The sequence below is a fragment of the Cucurbita pepo genome, chromosome 10 (genome assembly GCF_057944985.1).
Source record: "Cucurbita pepo subsp. pepo isolate OVF chromosome 10, ASM5794498v1, whole genome shotgun sequence".
NCBI lineage: Eukaryota > Viridiplantae > Streptophyta > Magnoliopsida > Cucurbitales > Cucurbitaceae > Cucurbita > Cucurbita pepo.
In genome coordinates this window covers 4,596,048-4,618,074 of record NC_141807.1, presented here as the reverse complement: position 1 = coordinate 4,618,074, position 22,027 = coordinate 4,596,048, and the positions used below count along the sequence as shown (strand labels likewise).

Sequence of the window (22,027 nt, the reverse complement as noted above, 5' to 3'; positions counted from 1 at the left end):
GTAAAACTGTAGTTTTAAACTATATCCTAAAATCCCAAAATACACTATTGATTTTGAAAAAAATGTCTCATTTTAGAACTTTATAAACGTCACGAAATAAATATACAATAACATATTTATACACGTAAATGTTCTTTTTTCTTTTTTTAAGAATAAAAGTGCAAAATTACTAAATAATGCATTAAATTAGCACGTGGGTTATTTTAGAGAGATACAAAGAAAATATAAATTAGATGCATGAAAATATATAAGGTAGTAACGGTTTGGCCAAAAATAAAATTTATGAAAACAATTTATTTTCTATAATAAACTTGGCAGCAGGTTTTATTCTCAACCAACTGTAACCTAACAGCTCTTTTGCCAGCAAACTCATTCAATTATTAATTATAGTTTGTCTTTAAAAAATATTATAAAATAAATAAATATATTTTTCAAACCCGCGCGTGTTCGAATAGTCTGGCGGGCCATGCATTCTTTATTATTCACTCTAAACCAAAAAAAGAAAAAATATATATATATACCTTTCTACATGCGCCACGTGGCATTTAAAAATATCTTTAATTAAAAAAAAAACAAACATTTTTCGAAGATATATTAAATTTCCAATTTGTTTAATATGTTTCAATTTTGTAAGAGTTTAAAAAATAAATTGATATTATTATATATAAATTTAAATTTTACGTCCAAATCAATTTTAATAATGTTTTAATAATTTAGCAAATAAATTAGGTTTAGCATATTATTTGAATATAATATTAGTTTAGAATTATAATAATTAGTAATAATAAAAAGAAAGAAAAAGGACACGACTCGACGTGATTTTGAAGCCTCGTGGACTGATTGTATTGTACTGACTAAAATAATATTTTATTTTATTTTACTTTTTATTTTTTTTATTTTGTATTTTTGGGTTCGTTTAAATAGGTCGCTGTCTTCTCTCCTTCCCTCTTCTGGTTTCATAGGCATCTTGTTTTGCTCGTCGTCCCATGATAATTGCAGATCAGGTCGCAACCACCATTTCCAGCTCGTCTCCCTTTCTTTCTCCTCTTCTTCTCTCCTTGCACCTCTCTCTCTCTCTCTCTCTCTCTATATATATATATATATTGCTTCTCTTTCTAGGGTTTAAGCTTTTCGACTTCCTCTTCCTACTGCAGGGCTCCGATGTCGTCGGCCGTTACTACTGCTTCTTCCTCCTCCTCTCCTATTTCCTCTAGACCATGCCATAATTCCGACTGTAAGGAACTCAGGCCTGAGCGCTCCAGAAAAGGATGGCGTCTTCGCACTGGCGACTTTGCTGAGCTCTGTGATCGATGCGCGTAAGTTAATCTTGCTACTTTCAATCACGGTCTCTCTCTCTCTTTTTTTTCTCACTTGGTTTGGTCCTCTTATGAGTTTGATATTTATATGGCGGCCTTGGACTTTTTTTTACTTGGTTTAGTGCAGGTCAGTGGAAGGGGAGTATTTTTTGTCCCCTCCACTTTATTCGCCGTTTTTTTTGTGAGGATGTTTTGACATTGGTTCCAGTCGTTGTTGTTGTTGTTTTTTTTTTTTTTTTTCTCAGTTTTGAGGTTCTGGGGATTGGTTGTAGCTCAATGAATTACCGTCGTAGTTTTTAAATCCGGTGGAGCTTTATTTTCCGTTCTAGAGAGTTTTCCGACGTGTGTTGTGGGGCTGAAGAGTAAAACAATTTTCATTTCAAGATTTGTTTTCTAGCGACCTTTAGAAGTTTGTTGGTTTATGTTCTGATTAGAAGCTCTTTTGTTGAAGTTGAAGGCTGGACTGATACCAGTAATTGTTCTTATGATATTCACAATATTGCTTGGATATTATTTCCTTCTTGGAAGTTGGAGCGGCATTGACTAGTTAACATCTTTGTGCAATTTGTTTCTTAGTGCGCCCACGTATCTTGCTTAAGATCTTCTAGGTTACAGGAAGTTTGCGTGGCCATATATATTATGGATTAAGAGCGCTGAACAGTGGATTTAGTACATTGAATATATATACTATATTTATTTTGATGGATTTAGCACATATTGATTAAGAGTGCCAAATAAATAGGAAAGTAAACAGACACCGTACGATGGTTGGTTGTGATGAGACGATTTTTTGAATTAAAAGATTATGTTGATTGGAATTCGCCTATGCCTATTGAGTGATTATGTTTTCTTGTAATACTGTGGATAAATTACTCAATAGGACTTCGAAAATTTTAAGAACTCTGTTCAAATTCAAATTTTTTATAGTTCTGCTTATGAGGAAGGAAGATTCTGTGAGACTTTTCATTTGAATGCTTCTGGTTGGAGGTGCTGCGAATCCTGTGGAAAGGTGAGATAAAAAAAAAGTCCATTTCTATCAATTTATATGCTCAATCTTGTAAGATATGATTGTCCATCTCCTATAATCCGCACATATTTACTAATTTAAAATCTCTTTCTCCAGCGGGTTCATTGTGGTTGTATTGTTTCAGCTCATGCATTCACCTTATTGGATCCTGGGGGTATCGAGTGCATGACATGTGCACGGAAGAATGTCATCTTAGTAAGGATGCATCTGGCTATTGTTCATTCTTTCATCAAGATTTTTTTTTAAAGTTTTCATACCTTTTTTGACCTTTTTGTTTGGTTTGTGACTTATGAGTAAAATGTTTGGGTGTGACTTCTGTCTCAATGCTGATGGCAGCAATTGCGTATTGATATCAGAAGGAAACCTCTTGGTGAAAGTGGAAATTACAAAGGCGATAGTTTTGTTTTTTTTTTCTTCAAGTCTGGCCATAATTATCACCTTGTTTCAAATTAAAAGTATCATTTAAATTGATGTGATGTAAGTTGATAAAGATACATTTTTCTTAACAAGCCTCTAGCCAGCTCTGACACCTTCTCAGCATCCTTAATATATTATTTTTTGTAGGTTCTTTTCTAGTGAATTATAAGTCAACAGTTTGGTTGAATTCCATTATATTCCTCATTCTAAGTCAACTTTTTCATTTTTTGGTTCAGCCACTTAATCCAGCATGGCCACAGACTTTGCTTTTCCATTCAGCTTTCTCTGACAGACTGAAAGACCTGTCTGTGAAAAATTGGAGTCAGTTGGCTGGATCAGGTCCTGTACCATGGCGCCAAGCTCCCAGTATGTTCAATTCCTCCCTCCCTTCTGGTGAATTGCATCACAGACCACCTTATGAAGTTGACATATCAGCTGCGCTTAACAAACTCAATACTAGTGAAAGGTTGCCCGTGTCCATTGAAAAAAGAAAAAATGACGACTTCTCTGAAAGGTTCTTGAATGGGAGCCTGATGCAATGTGGACAGGATATTTGTGAAAATGGGACTGCAGGTGTGTATCTTCTCTCTCTTTTTTTTTTTTTTTTTTTCCCGACTTTCTATGCTATGAAGAAGGGCAGATAATGAGTAAAATGCTGATCAGTCGTCATCGTTCATTTTGTTGAGAACAGTGTTTTAGTTATTATGAACACCAAGTGTTGGCTGAGCCTGATTACTTATACTTTGTAGGAGGCATTAAATGTGAGGATAAACCTAGCTCATGTTCTAATATACCACAACAGTCTAGCTTTGTGAAGGAGGATTCATCTACTACGCAATATGGTTTGAATGTACCTTATGCACCTCCAAATGAACCAAGTGCAAGGAGTAGGATTTCTGGAACTCATTTGAGATCGACTTCACTATCTCCTCTGCCAAAGCAGATCCACACCAATTTGCAAAATGGCGCTGACTCCTCTAATGAACCACAGTCTCGCAATGGAAGGCCTAGGGGAGATTCACGTGGAAAGAATTATTTGCTTCCGCGTTACTGGCCTAGGTTTACTGACCAAGAGCTACAACAAATATCTGTCGAGTATCCTTCCACTGATACAATCTTGGGATGATTTTATAATGCAAAATAATATGGTTGTTGAAGGCTAGTAATTCTGATTACTTGGCTTCTTACTCTTTTGAAGAATTTCAGTTAAATTCTAGTAGAAATATTCAAGGATCTTTTTACATAGTTTTTTCAAATATTTTAGAAGTATTTAGCTGGTAGCCTTGACAATCTTTCAGCTCAAATTCTGTAATTACTCCATTGTTTGAAAAAATGTTGAGTGCTAGTGATGCTGGGCGAATTGGGCGTTTGGTGCTTCCTAAAAAATGTGCAGAGGTGAGTATTCAATTTCTAGCGTCTTACTGTTTCTAATTCTATTTGTGAGTTCAATATGTATATTAAAGTCCAATTCTGGTTGCAAGTCGAATATGTTTACCAGTATTCTACTTGCAAGGACTGAAGATTTTAGTGCTTTCAATCTTTTTAGCATAGTAGCTCTACTGTCGTACCTCGTAGTTATTTTGATACTTGAGATGGATTCTTAAAGGCAAATACTCGAGCTTGGTGAAATGCTTGCTGCTATTGACCGTTATGCATCGTTTTTGTTATGTTGCTTCATCTATGGATATACTTCACCTGTTTTTTCTGTCATCAATCAGTTGGTTATAATATACTTTCTACCTGCAGGCCTATTTTCCATCAATTTCCCAGCCCGAGGGGTTACCTCTAAAAGTACAGGATGCAAAAGGAAAGGAATGGATATTTCAATTCCGGTTTTGGCCTAATAACAATAGCAGGATGTATGTTCTTGAGGGGGTTACTCCCTGCATACAGGCCATGCAATTGCAAGCAGGTGACACAGGTAAAGCATATAACAGCAAGAAAATATGTATCCCATCAGGAATTACACACCTAATTTGTTAAAAGTTAGGTTTGGGGTGGCATTTGCTTCTTTTGGGGTTATTTTTCGTTGGAAGTGATTTTTAATCTTTTTGAACACTTGCAATACCGTTAACTTGCTAAGGCCAGTTTGATTGTAACGTTTTCAGTTCAGTATTTACAAGACCAAGGCTGTTTCCTTATAATTTCTATTTTGCTTTTGTTTGATCTCTCTTACCCAAATTTAAAATGCTTATATGTATTTCAAAAATCTTTTTTATATTTAAAATTTTGGAAAAGTTAATAAGAATTATTCACAACGGCACGTTACAAAATATTAAAACTTTTAAAACATATATTTTTATGAGTGCATAAAACTAAAAACCATAAAGCTGTTTGGTTGTGTTTAAAAACTGTTCTTTAAATGTTTTTTTCCTTTAATTTTAGTCTCACATGTCCTTTATTGAGAACAATGGAATTTAATTTTCTTTCAGAAATTTTCAGGCTTGCAATGATTACAGATGTGCTTTTGGAAACCTCCCTATCACAATTTTATAAAATTGTTCTCAAAAGAGTAATCTGCAAAACAAATCGCCAAATAACTCCAAAATGTTCATCAAACAACCCCAATTTGTTCATGGTTCATTACTCATTTTCTTGAATGCTGCAAGTTATGTTCTGTTTTTTTTACCAAGCCGCAAGTTTTATTTTTTATGATATATTGAGTACGGTCTCACTCATGTTATGGACTGAAACTTCCTTCCATGTCATCAGTGACATTTAGTCGGCTAGAGCCAGAAGGGAAGTTGGTTATGGGTTTCAGAAAGGCCTCAGCAGCGGCTGATCAGGTTTTCCATTTTCAAGATAGCTTATGGCTTTTGTGTATGCTGAAACCTTGAGTGAGATCGGCATCTAATGACATTAGGATATGGAAGTTAAACGCATTATTTTGTATGTAAAATAATATATGGATTCATTTTGTGCGAAGATCTTTCATTGTTCACTTCTTTTTAGCTATCAATTCGTATTTAAAACATCTAAGTTGCTATAATTTTGCACCTGAGAATGAAACCAGAGTATTATAATTGATTTATTCAGTTTTAGATTGTTGAGAATGTTGGCAACAGTGCTTTCTGGAAAAATAGTTGCAAATGGTGACTTGATCGTTAAGGCGACTGCAGAAATGTTGCAGAAGTAGTCTATTGAACATGATTCACAGAATAGTAAAAGCTTTAGAGTAGGGCTAAATACTATGAATTAATGATATAAAGGCAATCATCTAGGGAGTATAGTATGAAAGAAACTAGAGAATTTTTTTAATGCAAGTGTAATGTGCGGAAGTTGGTAACCTTGTAATTTGTAAGTTATACTTACAAGTTTGCATCATTATTTGATTTGAGATTTTGATATATAACAAGTGCCTTTTAGGATTGGATCCATCGCAAGATTTAGTTTTAAATGAACATAACTAATGGAAGAGGTAAATATTAATTATTTTGTGATTATTAAACGTACTGCCTAACTAAATTATTGTGATTTGTAATCTGCTAAATGAGAATTTGACGCCTGTCTGCAAATATTTACATGTATCATTTACTGAGTAAGTAATAGTCTTAGCAGGCTTTTGTGATATAAATTTAAACTTATTGAGTGGTAATCTTTTCTTGATCATGTCTAATTTTAAGCATGAGTTCCCAATTTTTCTTTACTATCAAAACAAATTGATTTTATCCAAAAAGTGCTTGTGTTTTAACTCAGTATTTGCTTTGACAGGAAAATGAAGCAAAAAAGACCAAGAATGGAGCTCTTGTACATGGAGATGTCAGTAATATGAAAGTCAAAGTTAGTAAGGCTTCATTTGCTATCCATTACTTAAACAATAACTATGGGATCACCTTCATTTTCTTGAATCAACCAGGCTGAACTGGCTGATCCTAATTCGTGGACAAAAGTTGATAAGTCTGGATACATAGCGAAAGAGGTCTTGGGAGCCAAACCTTCAATTTCTAGAAAGAGGAAGAGCAGCACCTTGGGTTCAAAGAGTAAGCGCCTTAGAATTGAAAATGAGGACATGATTGAGTTGAAGATAACATGGGAAGAAGCTCAAGGACTGCTTCGAGCTCCTCCAAACCAGGTTCCTAATGTTTTGGTCATTGAAGGTTTCGAATTTGAGGAATATGAGGTATAACTTTCTAGAGCCATCAATTTTTGGTTCCATGTATTTATTATTAGCATTTCAATCCCCCTGTGAACTGAAAGTTAAGTATCCTTCTCCGACCAAACTTTTGGTGCTCACAACGGAATAGATACTTCGGCTTTGATGCTTTTAGTACTTGCAACTGGTTGTAGACCCTTATAGTTTGCTTATGTTGACAGTTATATGACTGATGGAAGTGACAAGCGTTTTTCACATTCTAATTCAATTGTTCTAAACTCAATTTTGAAATGCCCATCGCTGCTGTTGGATCCAGAAATTGTATTAATTTATGTCATGATTACAATGATTGTGACAATCATTTTGGAGATTGTCCTTTCTCTTTTATCCAATTGTTTGCCTCAGATTCATCATGATATGGCTTCAGCCATTCCTACTCGCCCAAGGTTCAAATTGCAAGTGGTGTGCTAGTCAGCTTTAAGATTAGAATAGCAGTCCTTTGTGTGTTCATATGATGTCTATCTTATGCTGCATGTATTTTAGGGTGATGGTAAGTAACATCGATAATCTGGCTTATGTTATTACAGGAGGCACCTGTACTTGGGAAGCCAACAATTATACCTCCTGATAATACAGGGTAAATGACCTCTCTTTTTTGGTGGGTTGATGACTTTCGTGTACTGTTTCTGCATTGTCATCATGTTCATTTTTCCTTTGGAACTCTCTTCTATACGTGCTAGGATGTCCATTCAAATAATTTTCCTGTTACAATGTTTTGCTCTTCTTTTTTTCTTTTCTTTTTCATATATCAAGGATGCGTGTGTATAATAGCTTTTTTCTTCTTCCTGTGGTTGTGACATCTTACCATATATAACATTGGCAAGCCTGTAAGTTAAATATATATTATCCTTGTGCGTTCCAAATACTGTGGTTTTTTTCTTTCAGTGAAAGGATTCAATGGAATCAATGTGAAGACTGTTTGAAGTGGCGAAAATTGCCAGCCAGTGCTGTTCTTCCCTCAAAATGGACTTGTTCTGACAACTCATGGGATCCTGAGAGGTAAAAAGGCCACATTATTCTCTTTTAAATCATAAGGAGATCTAAATATTACTGCAGACTTATAGTATAGCTGGGGATTTCTCCTCCGTTCTCCGATATGTATATTTGTCGTTTGGACATGTTGTGTTATCATTCTGCTGGTTCTAGAGGTTAATTATTTAGGCACTCTATGATAACAATATCGTTTTTAGTTTTCTGTTTTTAAAATTTACGCTCGTTACCCCAGTTTTCTTACCGTGATTTTTAGCTTTACTAAGTAAATATTTGAATTCTTAGTTAAATTCTAAAAACAAAAACAAAAAATCATGATTATCAAACTGTCTTTCGGTCAATAAAAAAAAATTGCTAGGCTAAGGTAATGCTTTCTGATGTGTTTCCTTAGCATTCATAGTCCCTTGGAGGCAATTTCGTGGAGGGAAGGATTAAAAATAGTCGTGGGAGTTTTTGGGAGGAATTATCTTGGTGCTTCTGATGTAGTCAGTGACCTCTGGATTTTACTAATATAATTCTCTCTGCCACTAGATCTTTTTGCTCAGCAGCTCAAGAGTTGTCAACAGAGCAGCTGGAAGAACTACTATCCCCCGGTGATTCAGGTGTGAATTGTTCATAACAAAAACTATTGCATCTTTGACCGTATCTTCATGCAGGAATGAATCTCAATTGATTTTATTAGATTGTTCTCTAGTTTTTGTCCATTTGTCTTATTAAGTTTTTGTTTTGTACCCAATGTTCCTAATCTGTTGATTTTATTTATAGCTGCTCCTGTCAAGAAGGCTACCAAACTAGAACCAGATAATGTGGAAGCTCTGGAGGGACTCGACACACTTGCAAATTTAGCCATCTTAGGAGAGGGTGAGGTAAGCCAGGCCACTACGAAGCACCCCCGTCACAGACCCGGATGCTCATGCATAGTATGCATTCAGCCTCCAAGTGGGAAGGGACCAAAACATAAGCAGACATGCACCTGTAATGTCTGCCTGACAGTAAAGCGTCGTTTTCAAACATTAATGCAACGACGTGAAAAAAAGCAATCTGTAAAGGAAGCAGAAACTATACGCCAAAGGCAACAATTTCAGGATGAAATGTTCTTGGATAGATCAATGGATGATGAATCTCTTACTTGCAGTAATACAAGTACAAGTAAGCTGATTGAGGAAGGAAAAATGAACGATGGCTCTGATGAGGATCCTAATAAGAACAAGCCATCCACTTCTCCTTTCAAAGGCCAAATTGATCTGAATATGCAGCCAGAGCGAGAAGACGAGCTGTCTCCAGGTTCTGATTCTGGAAGCATGATGAAAAATCTTCAAGATACTGGGGATAGATTCTTTGAGCAACAGAGATTGAACTCTGGTGGCACGGGGAGTTCATCAAGTGATCCGTTAGAACCGGGAGTGGAACGTGAACACAGAGTTGAGAATATTAGCAGTGTCATTGATCTCAGTAGCAGCAATGTAGACGCGGACAAGGACCAGCCTGCAACCTTGTCCTTCAATGCTACGGCATCCATGCCATCCACAGGTTGAGTAAAAGCATTCTGCTTACATGCGGGTACTTCATATGTGGGTCAGTTTTTGTTGTACATTCATCCGCGCTGACTTCATCCATTTGCAAAATCTGTACATAAAGAGCGTTAGGATGTGTTGATCAGGATTGAGACACAACCACTCTCTATAGCAGCTTTAGATGACAGCGGAATACTGAGCAGGGAACTGACTGATGAAATCGCTTAGGGAGCCAACAATCTGACATTAGGAAAGCATATAATCAATACTTTGTGCAGGAGTATTAACAAGCTGAATTTGATCTCCAGTACAGTTGAAAATGGAAATTGGTTTCCAAGTTTGGCTCGGATTCCATTTCTTGGGATAATCTCCAGTAATTTTATTCCATACCTCTAGTTCTGTGTTTAATAGGTCTTTCCTTTTTTTTTTTTTACTCCAGCAGCATTTGGAGTTCCGGAGATTCGAATGCTATATTCTTAAACCAATCTCATCATCGTTATTACTTGATACTTATTTGGTTGAGATCTTTCTACAAAAAAAAAAACATAATACATATTTGATATCTTGACATGGCCCAAGTCCACCGCTAACAAATATTGTTCTCTTCGAATTTTTTCTTTCAAATTTTTCTTCAAGGTTTTTAAAATGCATTTGTTAGGGACAGATTTCCACTCTTATAAAGGGTGTTTTGTTCTCCTCCCCAACCGAAGTGGAATTTGACCCTTAAGAGATTTGGTACGGAAAGAACAATTTAGATCACAATAGATGTTTTTGAAAGCTCGGATACTAAATTAGATATCTTACATATTTAAGAACCTAACTTAAATGACATAAATTCAAAAGTAGGGATGGAATTTGAAGACTAAAACGGGACAAAATAATTAATCATATGAGCAAAGGTCAAAGTATGTTCCTTTGAAACCATATTAGAAAAATGGTAACCATCAATAATCCTAATTGATTTCGATTTCATCTGGAGATATTTGAAGCCCACCTTATCAAACGTCCCGCTTGATAATGATATCAGTTCTTCAACGTCGAGAACAGCCTTCGCGTAAACATACCTTCCAGCTTTGTCATCCTAATGTTGTATGCATGGTATTTTATGAAGACTACCTGCTGACTTGTCAGTTTTCATCGAGCACAAGATCTAAATGCCAATGAATTTGTTTTGGCAGAAAAGAAAGGGTTCAGTACGTCAGAAATAATTATATAAACACAGAAGCTTTGCCTGTAATCAAGTTGAACATAGACTGAATGGCTACAAAACTGCGTTTGTATCAGATGAGTTTCATTCACCATCTGATGCTTCATCTTCATCTTCCTCTAAGATGTAGACCAAAGCGCGCTTTCTTGCTGCGAAAACGCAAGCCACTCCTCTGGATGCTGTGTAATAAATAAAAATAATTGTAACTTTGAACAGTTTGTGGTTCAACTTTGTCAACAAGAACAAGAACAAGTGCTTCTGTTTATATCATTCGGGCTATACAGAAAATATGCAAGGATAAACACTCACCACTAACAGCCAAAGGAGGAATAACAGCGTGTGGAATGTTGCGAACCTTTTCATTCTCCATTTGCAATGGGACAACATAATCCTAGAGAACATATAGAGCATTAATCCATAGTTATGAGCAAAAATATATTGAGGAAGAAACCCAGAACATATAAAAAACTTGAGATTTTGGGAATTGTTTCAATCTCCAGAATATTTAAAAGATGTTGTAATTCTAATTAACAGAGCCGGAGGACATTAATTATATCCGAAACGGATTAAGCCCTTGCATTATAAGACGTGGCCATTTACAGAAGTTAGTTTATGAAACGTATGAAGTAATCCTTCTGCAATGACTTCAGAAATGTAAAAAGTATATATGAAAAACTATACACTCATGAAGAATATTATCAATGAGATTTAAGCGAGAGAAACCTTGAGTTGATGGACCTTCCAATTGATCAGACAGGGAGATCTTGGCATGGATACAAACGGAAGCTCGTCTGCTTGCATAATCATCATATAGGAACCAACAGAGCTTTCAGAAGTAGAAGCAGTTTCATTTAATAACAAAACAATCTGTCCATCCTGTTTACAGCCAAATAGGTTTGCTAATTAATGACACGATCCTATCAAACTTTTACTTTCCTTTTTCCACAAAAAGTGTGCAGCGAATAAAAACTTGCTAGACTTGAACTTTTACCTTGTATAAAGACAGATCAACACACCGAGAACCATCAGGAATAGATATTAAGACTGCTTCAAATGAAGAGTAATCCTCATTTGAGCAGCTCTGATCATGAATAAACCCCCTGGCTATGCCTATACAATTTGCTATATCTGTAAAAGAATCATCTGGGACTTTAAAAGATATATAATCTATGAACTTCTGCTGACAACTCAAATCGGCAGAGACAGCTTCAGAGGAATCCTACAAGGGGATTTTTAAAACAAAATTACAAACTTTCTTCAACAGTGTGCATTGGTAGACATCATCATGCCTTCGGAAACTTCAGTCAGTCATGGTAATAAAAAATAAACTTGATTACCGTTGCAGATAATTGTGTCACAATCTAATCGTTATGAGAAATCACATAACTGATGAATCTCCGTGAATAAGTAAACAAGAGACTAAGCTTAATAGCAGAATAAATACCTCATAGTATGAAACCGAAAGAGGAACACTGGAAGACAGGCAGCTCGACGAGGATTGAAGGGGGAATAGGGACAACAGATCTTCACAAAGTATTTTTCTCGAGATAGTACTAAAGGGCATAAGAAAAGCTTCCTTGAAACTGTGGAAGTAGGTTACATATCAATTTAATGATATACGATGTACATATGAGTATAAACAGATAATTTCAAACAGGACATGCAAATTCTCAACTATCCTGATATTTGACAAGCTTTTATATGAATATAGGTGTGAAAGCTTGTAAATTTTTAGGTCGAAAAAGAGATTTCTATTTAATCTTAAACATTAAACTGATTCTCTTTAATCCTTAGTTTTTAGTTAAACTTAATAGAGTAATTGATATTACTCCAATTATAACTTATGAAACAATACCATATAATTTATGTTATTGTTATTGAAAAAAATGTCAGTGCACCCTGTGTGTTACTATGAAAGGCTCTAAACTAATTGTATCTTAGTCACTCTCTCCCTCCGCCCCCAAATTAACTGGTGCTTTACCTTTCCTCCTAACCTCCTTGTGGATGAAGGCCTCAACATGTTAAGCACTCTTTTTTTCTTTCAAACCATCTCACGTGTTTTGATTCCCTTGGTCTAAGAATAGAAATCCTAATCTCATACTTGGTTACCTTTGGAACTTTTTGTTTTCATCGTACCAAGAGTATAAATTTTCAATGCTTGCTTTGATGCCCAGGTTTCCAATGCTGCAACAATGTGTTACTGTACAGAAATCAGTATACCTAAGAAACGTATCTCTTTATTACATATGTTTGCAGCCATAATCTATTGTCACGCACACATATGCACACCAAAAGGATGCAATATTTGCTCGTTCATTTGAAGGTTCGACATCCAAGGTAGAAAACTTGCACAAAAATTTGCTAGAAACAGGGTAAAGCCTAACTGATATCTTCCTCATTCTCTTACAACAAGCACTCCAAGGAGAAAGAGGATGCTTTCCTTTCCTTCCAGCTGGGGACCCGTTATACCAAAAGTGAAAGAAACAAGCACTTCCTAGAGTCCTCTTCTAGGCTGGGCTTAAAATTGTCTATCAGAAGTAATGTAACACACTCGCTGCCTCTATCATTCATAGTTGCAATCTCGAGACCAATTCCCAATAAGCTTATGGGACGATGAGTGGAGTGGGAATTAACCACCAGATTGCACAAGGCATTCTCCCATAAGCTTATTTGTTAAAATACAGCAGTGCAACAATCGAAGGTGAGGACTAATGTAAATGTTCAATCGCAGAATCCAAATTTTAGTGGAAAAACTTAATGGTGTAAGAACCAAAAGAAAATGTGGTCGACAGAGTTCAAGGACCAAAGCAATATTCCAGCCAACGAAAAATAACCCCTTTTAATCTATCAGTTGGTAATTCAGACACATCATGCTTTACCGTAATTCAATGTTGAAATTGATTTCATCACATTCAAAGAAATCCAAGCTGAATCAAATTAAATCAAAGTCCAGTACTCAAAGTTCTTTCGTGGATCTAAATTGTCAGACCTTGTCAATATTATGAATGGTCGATTAATGCAAAACTACTACCAGACCAACTGAATGGAAGAAAGGGCATACCTAGATTCCATCTGCTGAAATTCCATACCAAGTGTCCTCCTTAAAAACTCACAATCTGAGAAGCCCCCAAATAGAGCCAATTCTCTTACTCTTTCAACAAGTTCCCTACAGAAAATGGTAGAAGATGAAGTTGCTATTGGAAATAAAAGAATACATTAGTGGTTCCCACACGAAAGGAGAAACATTAACTATTATGTATAATTCTATGATCTGCAATCATTAAACAAACAAGCTGTATTTAATAGTTACGAACAAGTTGATGTATATGAACAGGGCCACAGAGAGGAAACGTTGTCTTCAAATTTAGTGATTTGCTATCAAAAGCATTGAAAAATACACACAATATATTCACATTTTATATGTGAGGCTAGAAGAATAAGACTCACGAGTCAATCTCAATATTGTCGTCGTTAGCAGACGTTTCAAGCAGCTTCTTGACAGGGTCTTGATTGTATAAAAACTTCAAGAAAATAACAACAAGCTCACTGCAATGGTCAAAAAGTGTAACTAAATCAGGAAGAGAGGGTTCACAATCAAAGCCAGTGTCATTAGATCAGGGAGAGAGAGAATTACCTATTATAAGGTAGAAGCTGATCGCTTGGCTCTGACATAAGAAGTTTTATACATCGTATAAGCCAGTTAAAGAAGTTCGATATCTGTACAGAAAACAAAAGTTTTATAATACAAATTATAAAACAGAAAGAATGATGCATTATTACACGCTTAGTACCAACCCATTTTTTTATGATAGGTTTGGCTCGCAAACATAAAAAGGAAGAAGAATGTGGTTGATTCCAGCATAGAAGGGATTAGGGGCTAGGCTTGTAATAGTTGTTTAGACTAGTTTCGTTTGATTCTGTTTCAAGAGAGAAGGTTAGTTACATAATAAGTATACTACGGTAAGAAGTCCACTTAAGTACCAGAGTAGAATGTCATTATGTTACCAATGAACACTATTGTACACAAACCCCTTACAATCATCCACCACCTTGTTAGCCACAAGAACGTAATTAACTTGCTTCTCAACCAGAAATAAAAAGAAATTTTAACGATAAATTAAGGATTAACAAGCTGTTTCTATTCTACAACTCAATTTGCTTCTCAATTGAAAAATAAAATAATGACAATCTTTGTGCGGCTGTTGGGGAAGGAGGTTTGGTTCACAGCAACATTTACATTCAAATAAAAAAAATTTAAAAATTCATCTACAATATGGCATACCTGCTGCAATACTGTTGATAGCACCCTCATAAATCGTTCAACTTGCACAAGTAGTGTACCAGCCTTTTCCGTAGCATCGTACATAAGCTTCTCATCCAAACCAACACTCTGAAAACGTGCACGCCATCTTGAAAGGCCCAGTAGTTCACCCATCCGGAATCCAATGATTTCTGCAGCAGGCTGTAAAAGGAAATTTTGCATCTAACTTCTACTAGTATATCACTATATGATTCAGTTCAGTATCATGTAAAATTTTTATAAACAATAGAGGAAAAAATAATAATAAACAAATTTATGGTGTGCCCTTTCACCTGTAGATGATCTAGGACAATAAGTTGGAGTTCACTTCCAGCCCCAGAAACAGCCTTAGACACACGCTTTGCACCCTATTCAACAAATCAGCAAGTGAACAACAAAACAATCATTAATTTCTGAAATGATCAAAGAAAAGACTGTACATACCACTTCGCCGAGAGAATTAACTAAAAATTGGTGAATTGGAGGACTAGTTCGTGCACCACCTAAAAGGCTAAGAAACTCCTCTTGGGGAGATGAGTCAAGTCCTACATGTAAGAGAAGAAACGACATGAGTAGGGACAAAAAGGAGTAGCACGTGAATATGTATAATATCTATTATTACCATGATTGATAATCAGCGTGGATAAAGAATCAAACTTCTCTCGGAAAGTGTGCATGGCATCAGACCACTGCTTACTCATTACTGATAATGATGCCCTGATTACCTCAGTTAACTCCCAGATGTTAGAAGCTTGTTGAGCTACCTGATGCAGCTCACTTTTCCTACAATGAGAGGCAGAAAATGAGTTTTTCATTGCTTTTGTCAGGAGCACAAAGGTTAGAAAGGATGTGATGAAAAGATACAGGATAAGATACACTTCAGTAAGACTCTCCACCAGCCTTCTGACAAGAAAATTTGCTTGAATATCAGGGCATTTTTTTTCTTAGAGAAATATCAGAGCAGTTAAAAAGAAGCATAATGAGAATCCGATAGTAACCAGAACCAGAGGCTGGAAATCGAAAAGAAAAAAAAAGGACTGGAAAAATATTGAAATTCCAAAGAACGCTACAAGGGGATACTGAGCATTCCCAAAGTCTGCTAGCCTCTCCCTACCCCTAAATCCTACTTATGACCGTTCAACTACAACAATTTACCATATAATTACTAACACGCCCCTAATATATCTACAATCACCCTTTGGCTCCTACCATAGACTTATCAGAATTCAAGAGATAGAAGTAGAACACCAGACAATGTAAATCCCAGGGCAAATAGTTCAGCAATACTCCAGTCTGCAGTAACATTACCTTTTCCTAAATATTGAAGTATCAAGCACTAAAGAATGCATGCCATGCACACCTTGAACGCTGATCTGTCTATTTCTTGGATCATGCCCATCTCCAACGAGTTCTCCTGAGCACATGATTATCAAACGGCAAAGATCTTTTGATAAAGCAACCTACATTAACGTAAAACAAATTATTTACATTACTCAATTTACTCAGAAACCAATCGAGGTTTCTGAAACATTGATTCCAAGTTACATTCCAAATGCTCCAGCTCAGAGAAAACCTTTGAAGTACAGGCAAAAATTTTGGAGAAATCTCAACATTAAAGTAGATATTAATCTAACAACTAGACATCTCAATGACTGAACAGAAAATCCTCAATATTAAATTATTTGATTAAACAACCAAAATGTTTTAATAGTTCTGTAGAGTTTTTTAAACTTGAAGCTCAAGCTCCATATCACCCATCTGAAAGCTAACTTCCACAATCTTCCGCCTGAACCTTCAAATGAGCAATATCTTGAAAGTACTCATAGGTTACAATCTGATATAGAAGCATGTACCGTTTTCAAGCCAGGATATGGACCAATTAAAACTCTCTATGTCACTTGAACCAATATAAGTGACGAAAAGTATAAAATAAACTCCATTAAAATATTTTATTTGTTGAGAATTTCATCATACTCCTGTAGCTCAGAGTCACCATATTTATTTAAAGAAAATCATAAAAGCTAAATGATACTTTGAGTGATCAATCTTTAACTTAGAAACAAAATAGATAAATTGATATGCAACTCAGTGTTAAAAGACCCCAACACCGCAATCTGCAAGGATTCTTATCTAAAGAAAACAAAATTCTTTCTGTGGGAGCTTTGAGCTATTAATGCAGCAGATCAGTGACAATGGCGAATATCTTATATCAATCTATATCCTTATTGATGCATCATGTGTCAGTCAAATGTTGAATAATCTGGCCACCTATTTGTGCATTGCTCTTTTGCTTCCCGTTATTGGTTCAATATTTTGGAAGCTTTTGGGTGGTCCCTGTTCCATAATAATTTTTTTTTTTTTTTTTTTTATCTCCTTGCATCTGTTTTGGTGGGCCATCCATTTCATGGTCCTAAGAAGGTCCTTTGGCTTGCCCTCAATCGAGAATTTTTCTGGAATTTATGGGTAGAAAGGAATGATCATATTTTCAATGATATCTCTCTTTTTTTTACCATTTTATGGATACTGTTCTTTTTCTTCTTTACAATGTATTTTTCGTTGCAAAAATAAGCATTCATTCGATCACTCTAGCTTATCTTATCAGTCTCTAATTGGAGAACTTTCTTGTAATTCACCAATACGTGCTTGGAGTTTCTACTCCATTATTTCATCATCAATCAATGAAATTATTTCTCCCTAAAAAAAAGGCTAAGAAGAATCTTGCTAGAGCTATAAACAACAAATAAGAATGCTAGCCCTAAAAGAAGAGGCCTTATGGTCAAATAAAATCTATAAATGTAGAAAAGCAATTCTCCTAAGTGTTTTATCATACCTTGTAAATTTCAGCATTCAGAAGGTGACACAAAGCACCAGCATCTTGAAGAGGAATATGAAGCTTGTGTATGTTCTGTCACATTGAAAAAAAAAACACGTCAATGGAGGAAGCACTCAATAGATCAATACAACAACTACTACCACACACACAAAAAAAAAAAAAAAAAAAAAAAAAAAAAAAAAAAAAAGAAAAGCGTTAAAAGGGAAAAGAACATAGATCTCCAGTTACAAATTATATAATTACATTCATTCATGACTCAAGCGACTTCAGAGTTTTGTATCACACGTTCTGGAGCTTGTGAGGAATAAGTATTATCTTCATTGATGACACGTGGTTTTTTTATTATATTTACTTTAAAAATTAAATGATAAAGAAAGAAGGCAAATGCTTTACATTCCCAAGACTCATTAACAAGAGTCAACAGGATAAATAGCTTTATAGAACACAAAACCTTTATTAAAAAGATAATTTCAGGACAGAGAAATTACACACACGCACTCTAAGTCAATGTAGTATGTTAATTTCAAAACTATATCTTTCTGTTCTGATTATCATCACTTCCTGATCACTCAAAAGTCTAAAGACCAAAACCTGCCCCCATCTTTTCCATCCTCTGCTGTATAGACAAAGACCACCAGAGGACAGAAAATCGAAGTCCGGTTTTGGTCTTGAGGCTTTGAGTGATCAGAAAGTGACAATAATAAGAACAGAAATATACAGTTTTGAAATCAGCATATCACATGGAATTATTATATAAGTGAAATGATACAATTTTATCGAACTATACTGATGAACGGAGAAGTAATCAGCTAACTAACTATTTTTCCAAAGAGAGAAAAGAAAGGTTCGTGGTTATAATTGGTTAACTTACAATTTTTCCAATTGGAAAAATGCCAAATATGCTGAAACAGATGCTTCCATCTTTGTCACCACTACACAAGATGTTAAACCGTTGTTGTGAAGAATTTGACAGCTCTGTAAACGAGTCTTCACTGTCATCAATAAAACCAGTATCTCCTGAAACAAGTCCAGGCATTCGAGGAACTGTAGGAGCAGGGGGGAAAAGACGACTGGTGCGATCTTCATAAGTCGACAAGTTTTCATTGTTGTCCTGTACCACAATTTTGAAAAAGGAAGAAGGATGAGAGGGTAAAAGAAACTCATATTTGAAGATCATAATCCATGTTGCACATTCAGAACAACGTTAACAAAATGATTTCCCAATAAAATTCATGTAAAATACCAAATAACTAAGTGGAGAGTTACGTACTGTAATCAACTGGCTATCCTCCACCCAATTTAGACTAACCACAGCAGCTTCATGAGACTTTTGGCTTCTCAACAACTTCCCATTCTGTTTGAGATGGAAAATAAAAGGTTTAAAAACAGCAAGAAAACTAAGAGAAAATAAAAGCTACATCTTACACTTTTATCCTGGACTCTAAATATTGCTATGAACTTAAATTAAAATGCAGTTTGATCGTTGATATATATCATTCTGATTTAAGTAAAATATCAAAATAACAGTTCAAAACAGCATTTCTACTGTAGTTACTAACCAGAATGATAATCGAAGACTGAAACCAGTAGTTGATCTAAAACTCTTTAGTAGATCAAACACCTTAGAGGAAGAAATCAATGAAGGAATGAAAATAAAATCTCCATTTGTTTTCGGAAATGGAAACGTAATCTATATTGGGCACATTGGAAGCTGAATCTGATCAATGTCAGTACAACTGGACTAACAGGTGTCTGGATCACCAGAACCGAGAGCAACAATTCCATAATCGACTGATGAATAGGAGAACTATATTTTGAAGTTAAAGTAAGGCTACTCACTTCAACGTCATGCAACAAAACTGTCCCATCCTCAAGTCCAACTGCTATCACCTTACCATCAGGCCTCCAACATAAGGATTTTATAGACCTTCCTACATATAATTTATACATTTATACATTCATTCATAGCCAAGAATGTCACTAAACAACAATGTAGCACATAAGAACCAAATAATAAAGTGCAAAACGAGGAAGCAACAATATCATCGTCCTGTTCTAAGTATTAGATTTTGTTGAACCAAAATTGTTCTTAGCAAGAGGTTAGACATTTGTGTAATACCAATAGTTCAAAAATCACTAAGTTATCATTAAATAACTTAAAGATGGTTTTTCAAAATATTGCCCTTCGTTCTGATTTAGTTTCATCGATTTTATATCAATCTAATTAACCTAGGCATTACATTATAACAAAAAAATCAGGCTTCAGCATATATTATATACACTTCTTTAGACCAAACAAGTACGATAAAGTAATGTGAAACCGAAAACTGGAAGAGACCCGTAAAATTTTCTTTTTAAGAAATTAGGAGACATAAAACTCACCAGGCGATATAGTCCACAACCTCTGCCAGTTGAAACGGTGAAGCAAAATTTTCGAGTCTTCCGTGACCATGGCTAGCAAATCCTTTTCCGGATTCCACTCGGCAATTTTCACCTTGCATTAGAGAATCATCAATATTCAGAGCAGAAAAGAACTCACTCATCACACAGAATACTAGAGGCATCATTCCCCAACAAATGGACAAATGTATGAACAACTAAGTAGGAGGCTGATGGTGAGGTGGTAAAAGTTAACCTGAGAGGCAATAGGCTTGTCAAATTGCAGCTGAAATGGAAGCACATGCTCGGCCTCGTCGGTTTCCATAGCTAGAGCTAAAATGGAAAAATCCAACAGTACCAAAATTCAGAAAAGAAAGTAGAAATACTTCAGAAGCTAAAGTCTTAATCGAACAACTTGATCGACTCCTTTACTTACTTGTCCAATGATTACTCCAAATGAACTACTGAAGAATGAGAGAGACGCCAAGAATGAGAAGCCTTTGAGGGCGAGAGCTCCGGCACCGAGGATTCCACTTTCCTGGAGTTTGGGATGAGCTTTTCGGGTGACTTTCGTCGCCGCCGGTCACAAGGGCGCGAGAAGAAGCTCAAAAAAACAACTGGCGCGGGCTTTAGCGAGTTATACAGTTCATAGTCCGGCCCAGAGAAATTAAGTGATAAATTTTTCTTAATTATAAAAAAAGAAACAGCTGTTGTCAGGGATCGAACCCCCGTCAACAATTTAAAAAATAGCGAAAATAACACCATTTCCAGTGATCGAACCCGGGCCGCACACGCGAGCGACGAAAATACTTACTATGATGAAATTATAAATCTAAAATTTAGTTAAAATATTTCTTTTAATTTAACAATTAATAGTTTTTGTTCAATAAAAAACAACGTGTTTCTCAATATTTATGATGACTTTTTTTATTAGCAAAAATCACAATAGTATAATTAATTTAAAAGGTTTATTGAAGTACAAAAATTAATTTAATATTTAATTTTATTTTATTAAAGTAATGAATTTAAATAAAATTAATGAAACTTATAATTTAACTTAATTTAATGATATTTCAGCTTTTTTTTTTAAATGTAGATATTTTATGGAAGAGGTTTAAATGTTTTTTTTTTATTTATTTAATTTAATATTTAAATAATTATAATGAGATAATATTAGAAGCACACATAAATACATTAAATATATTGACTACAAATTAACTCGTTCACCCATGCAATTATTTCAACTTAGACTATAGCAAAATTAAATAATATTTATGAAGTTAAAAAAATTATTATTGAGTGAGTTTCTGTGTGCCGTGAGTAGATGTGACTCTACAAGTCTTGTGTTGAAAAAACTTGTTTAGTATTACTGGTATTGTTAACATGATGGGTGACTCCCAAATTGTATGAGGAGTCAAAAAACTCAACAACTACAACACGTGGAACACGATTGGTGACTTCCAAATCGTACGAGGAATCAGGAAACCCAACAACAACTACAACACGTGGCAACATGCATAATGTCCTATTTACAAGGACAAGACCTTTGAGAGGTCGTTGGCGGGAGTGAAACTACGCTACCAAAGGAGGATCCTAACAGTCACGAAACTTTGTACAAATGAAGAATCAAAGAGATCTAGATAATTGTAAATTTAAATTATGGAATAATTACACAATCAACTTAAGAAAGTTTAATTAGTAAAGATTTAAATTAAAATGGACTATAATAAAATGATCGTGTATCGCAATCTCGAACGATAATGCGTGGGATTTAGTTGGAATGATGTAGTCAACCAACTCCACCAGAGGATGGATTAGATGTATAATATAAAGTTTTATTTTCTCTATTAAAAAGACATCAAAGTGTCACATTTATGTAACCAAACGTCCA

The 22,027-nt window shown here is 35.2% G+C and overlaps 2 protein-coding genes across 4 annotated transcripts; one reads left to right on the top strand and one right to left on the bottom strand.

The window, feature by feature from the left end:
* The first annotated feature begins 918 nt into the window (after positions 1–918).
* Positions 919–9,926, top strand: VAL3 (VP1/ABI3-like 3). 3 transcript variants are annotated; one of them, XM_087127903.1, is made up of 15 exons: positions 919–1,004; positions 1,155–1,316; positions 2,244–2,325; positions 2,440–2,538; positions 2,997–3,333; positions 3,510–3,855; positions 4,059–4,155; positions 4,507–4,681; positions 5,473–5,546; positions 6,472–6,519; positions 6,617–6,880; positions 7,441–7,490; positions 7,799–7,912; positions 8,435–8,505; positions 8,669–9,926. In XM_087127903.1, exons 2-15 carry the CDS (start codon positions 1,162–1,164, stop codon positions 9,436–9,438), a joined length of 2,682 nt encoding a protein of 893 aa, XP_086984029.1. In that variant the 5' UTR covers positions 919–1,004; positions 1,155–1,161; the 3' UTR covers positions 9,439–9,926. The 3 variants fall into 3 exon arrangements, with proteins under 3 accessions (XP_086984029.1, XP_086984027.1, XP_086984028.1); XM_087127901.1 differs by having other exon boundaries at positions 6,472–6,540; XM_087127902.1 differs by lacking the exon at positions 919–1,004 and having other exon boundaries at positions 1,055–1,316; positions 6,472–6,540.
* Positions 9,927–10,271: 345 nt separating this feature from the next.
* Positions 10,272–20,790, bottom strand: APC4 (Transducin/WD40 repeat-like superfamily protein). The gene is made up of 20 exons (XM_023689280.2): positions 20,573–20,790; positions 20,393–20,469; positions 20,140–20,251; positions 19,597–19,688; positions 19,028–19,111; positions 18,629–18,868; positions 17,755–17,829; positions 16,233–16,384; positions 15,547–15,707; positions 15,369–15,469; positions 15,218–15,292; positions 14,907–15,086; positions 14,259–14,341; positions 14,072–14,170; positions 13,686–13,790; positions 12,069–12,207; positions 11,616–11,843; positions 11,348–11,500; positions 10,934–11,015; positions 10,272–10,803 (listed from the first exon to the last, which is right to left on the bottom strand). Exons 2-20 carry the CDS (start codon positions 20,459–20,461, stop codon positions 10,709–10,711), a joined length of 2,325 nt encoding a protein of 774 aa, XP_023545048.2. The 5' UTR covers positions 20,462–20,469; positions 20,573–20,790; the 3' UTR covers positions 10,272–10,708.
* Between the last annotated feature and the right edge of the window lie 1,237 nt (positions 20,791–22,027).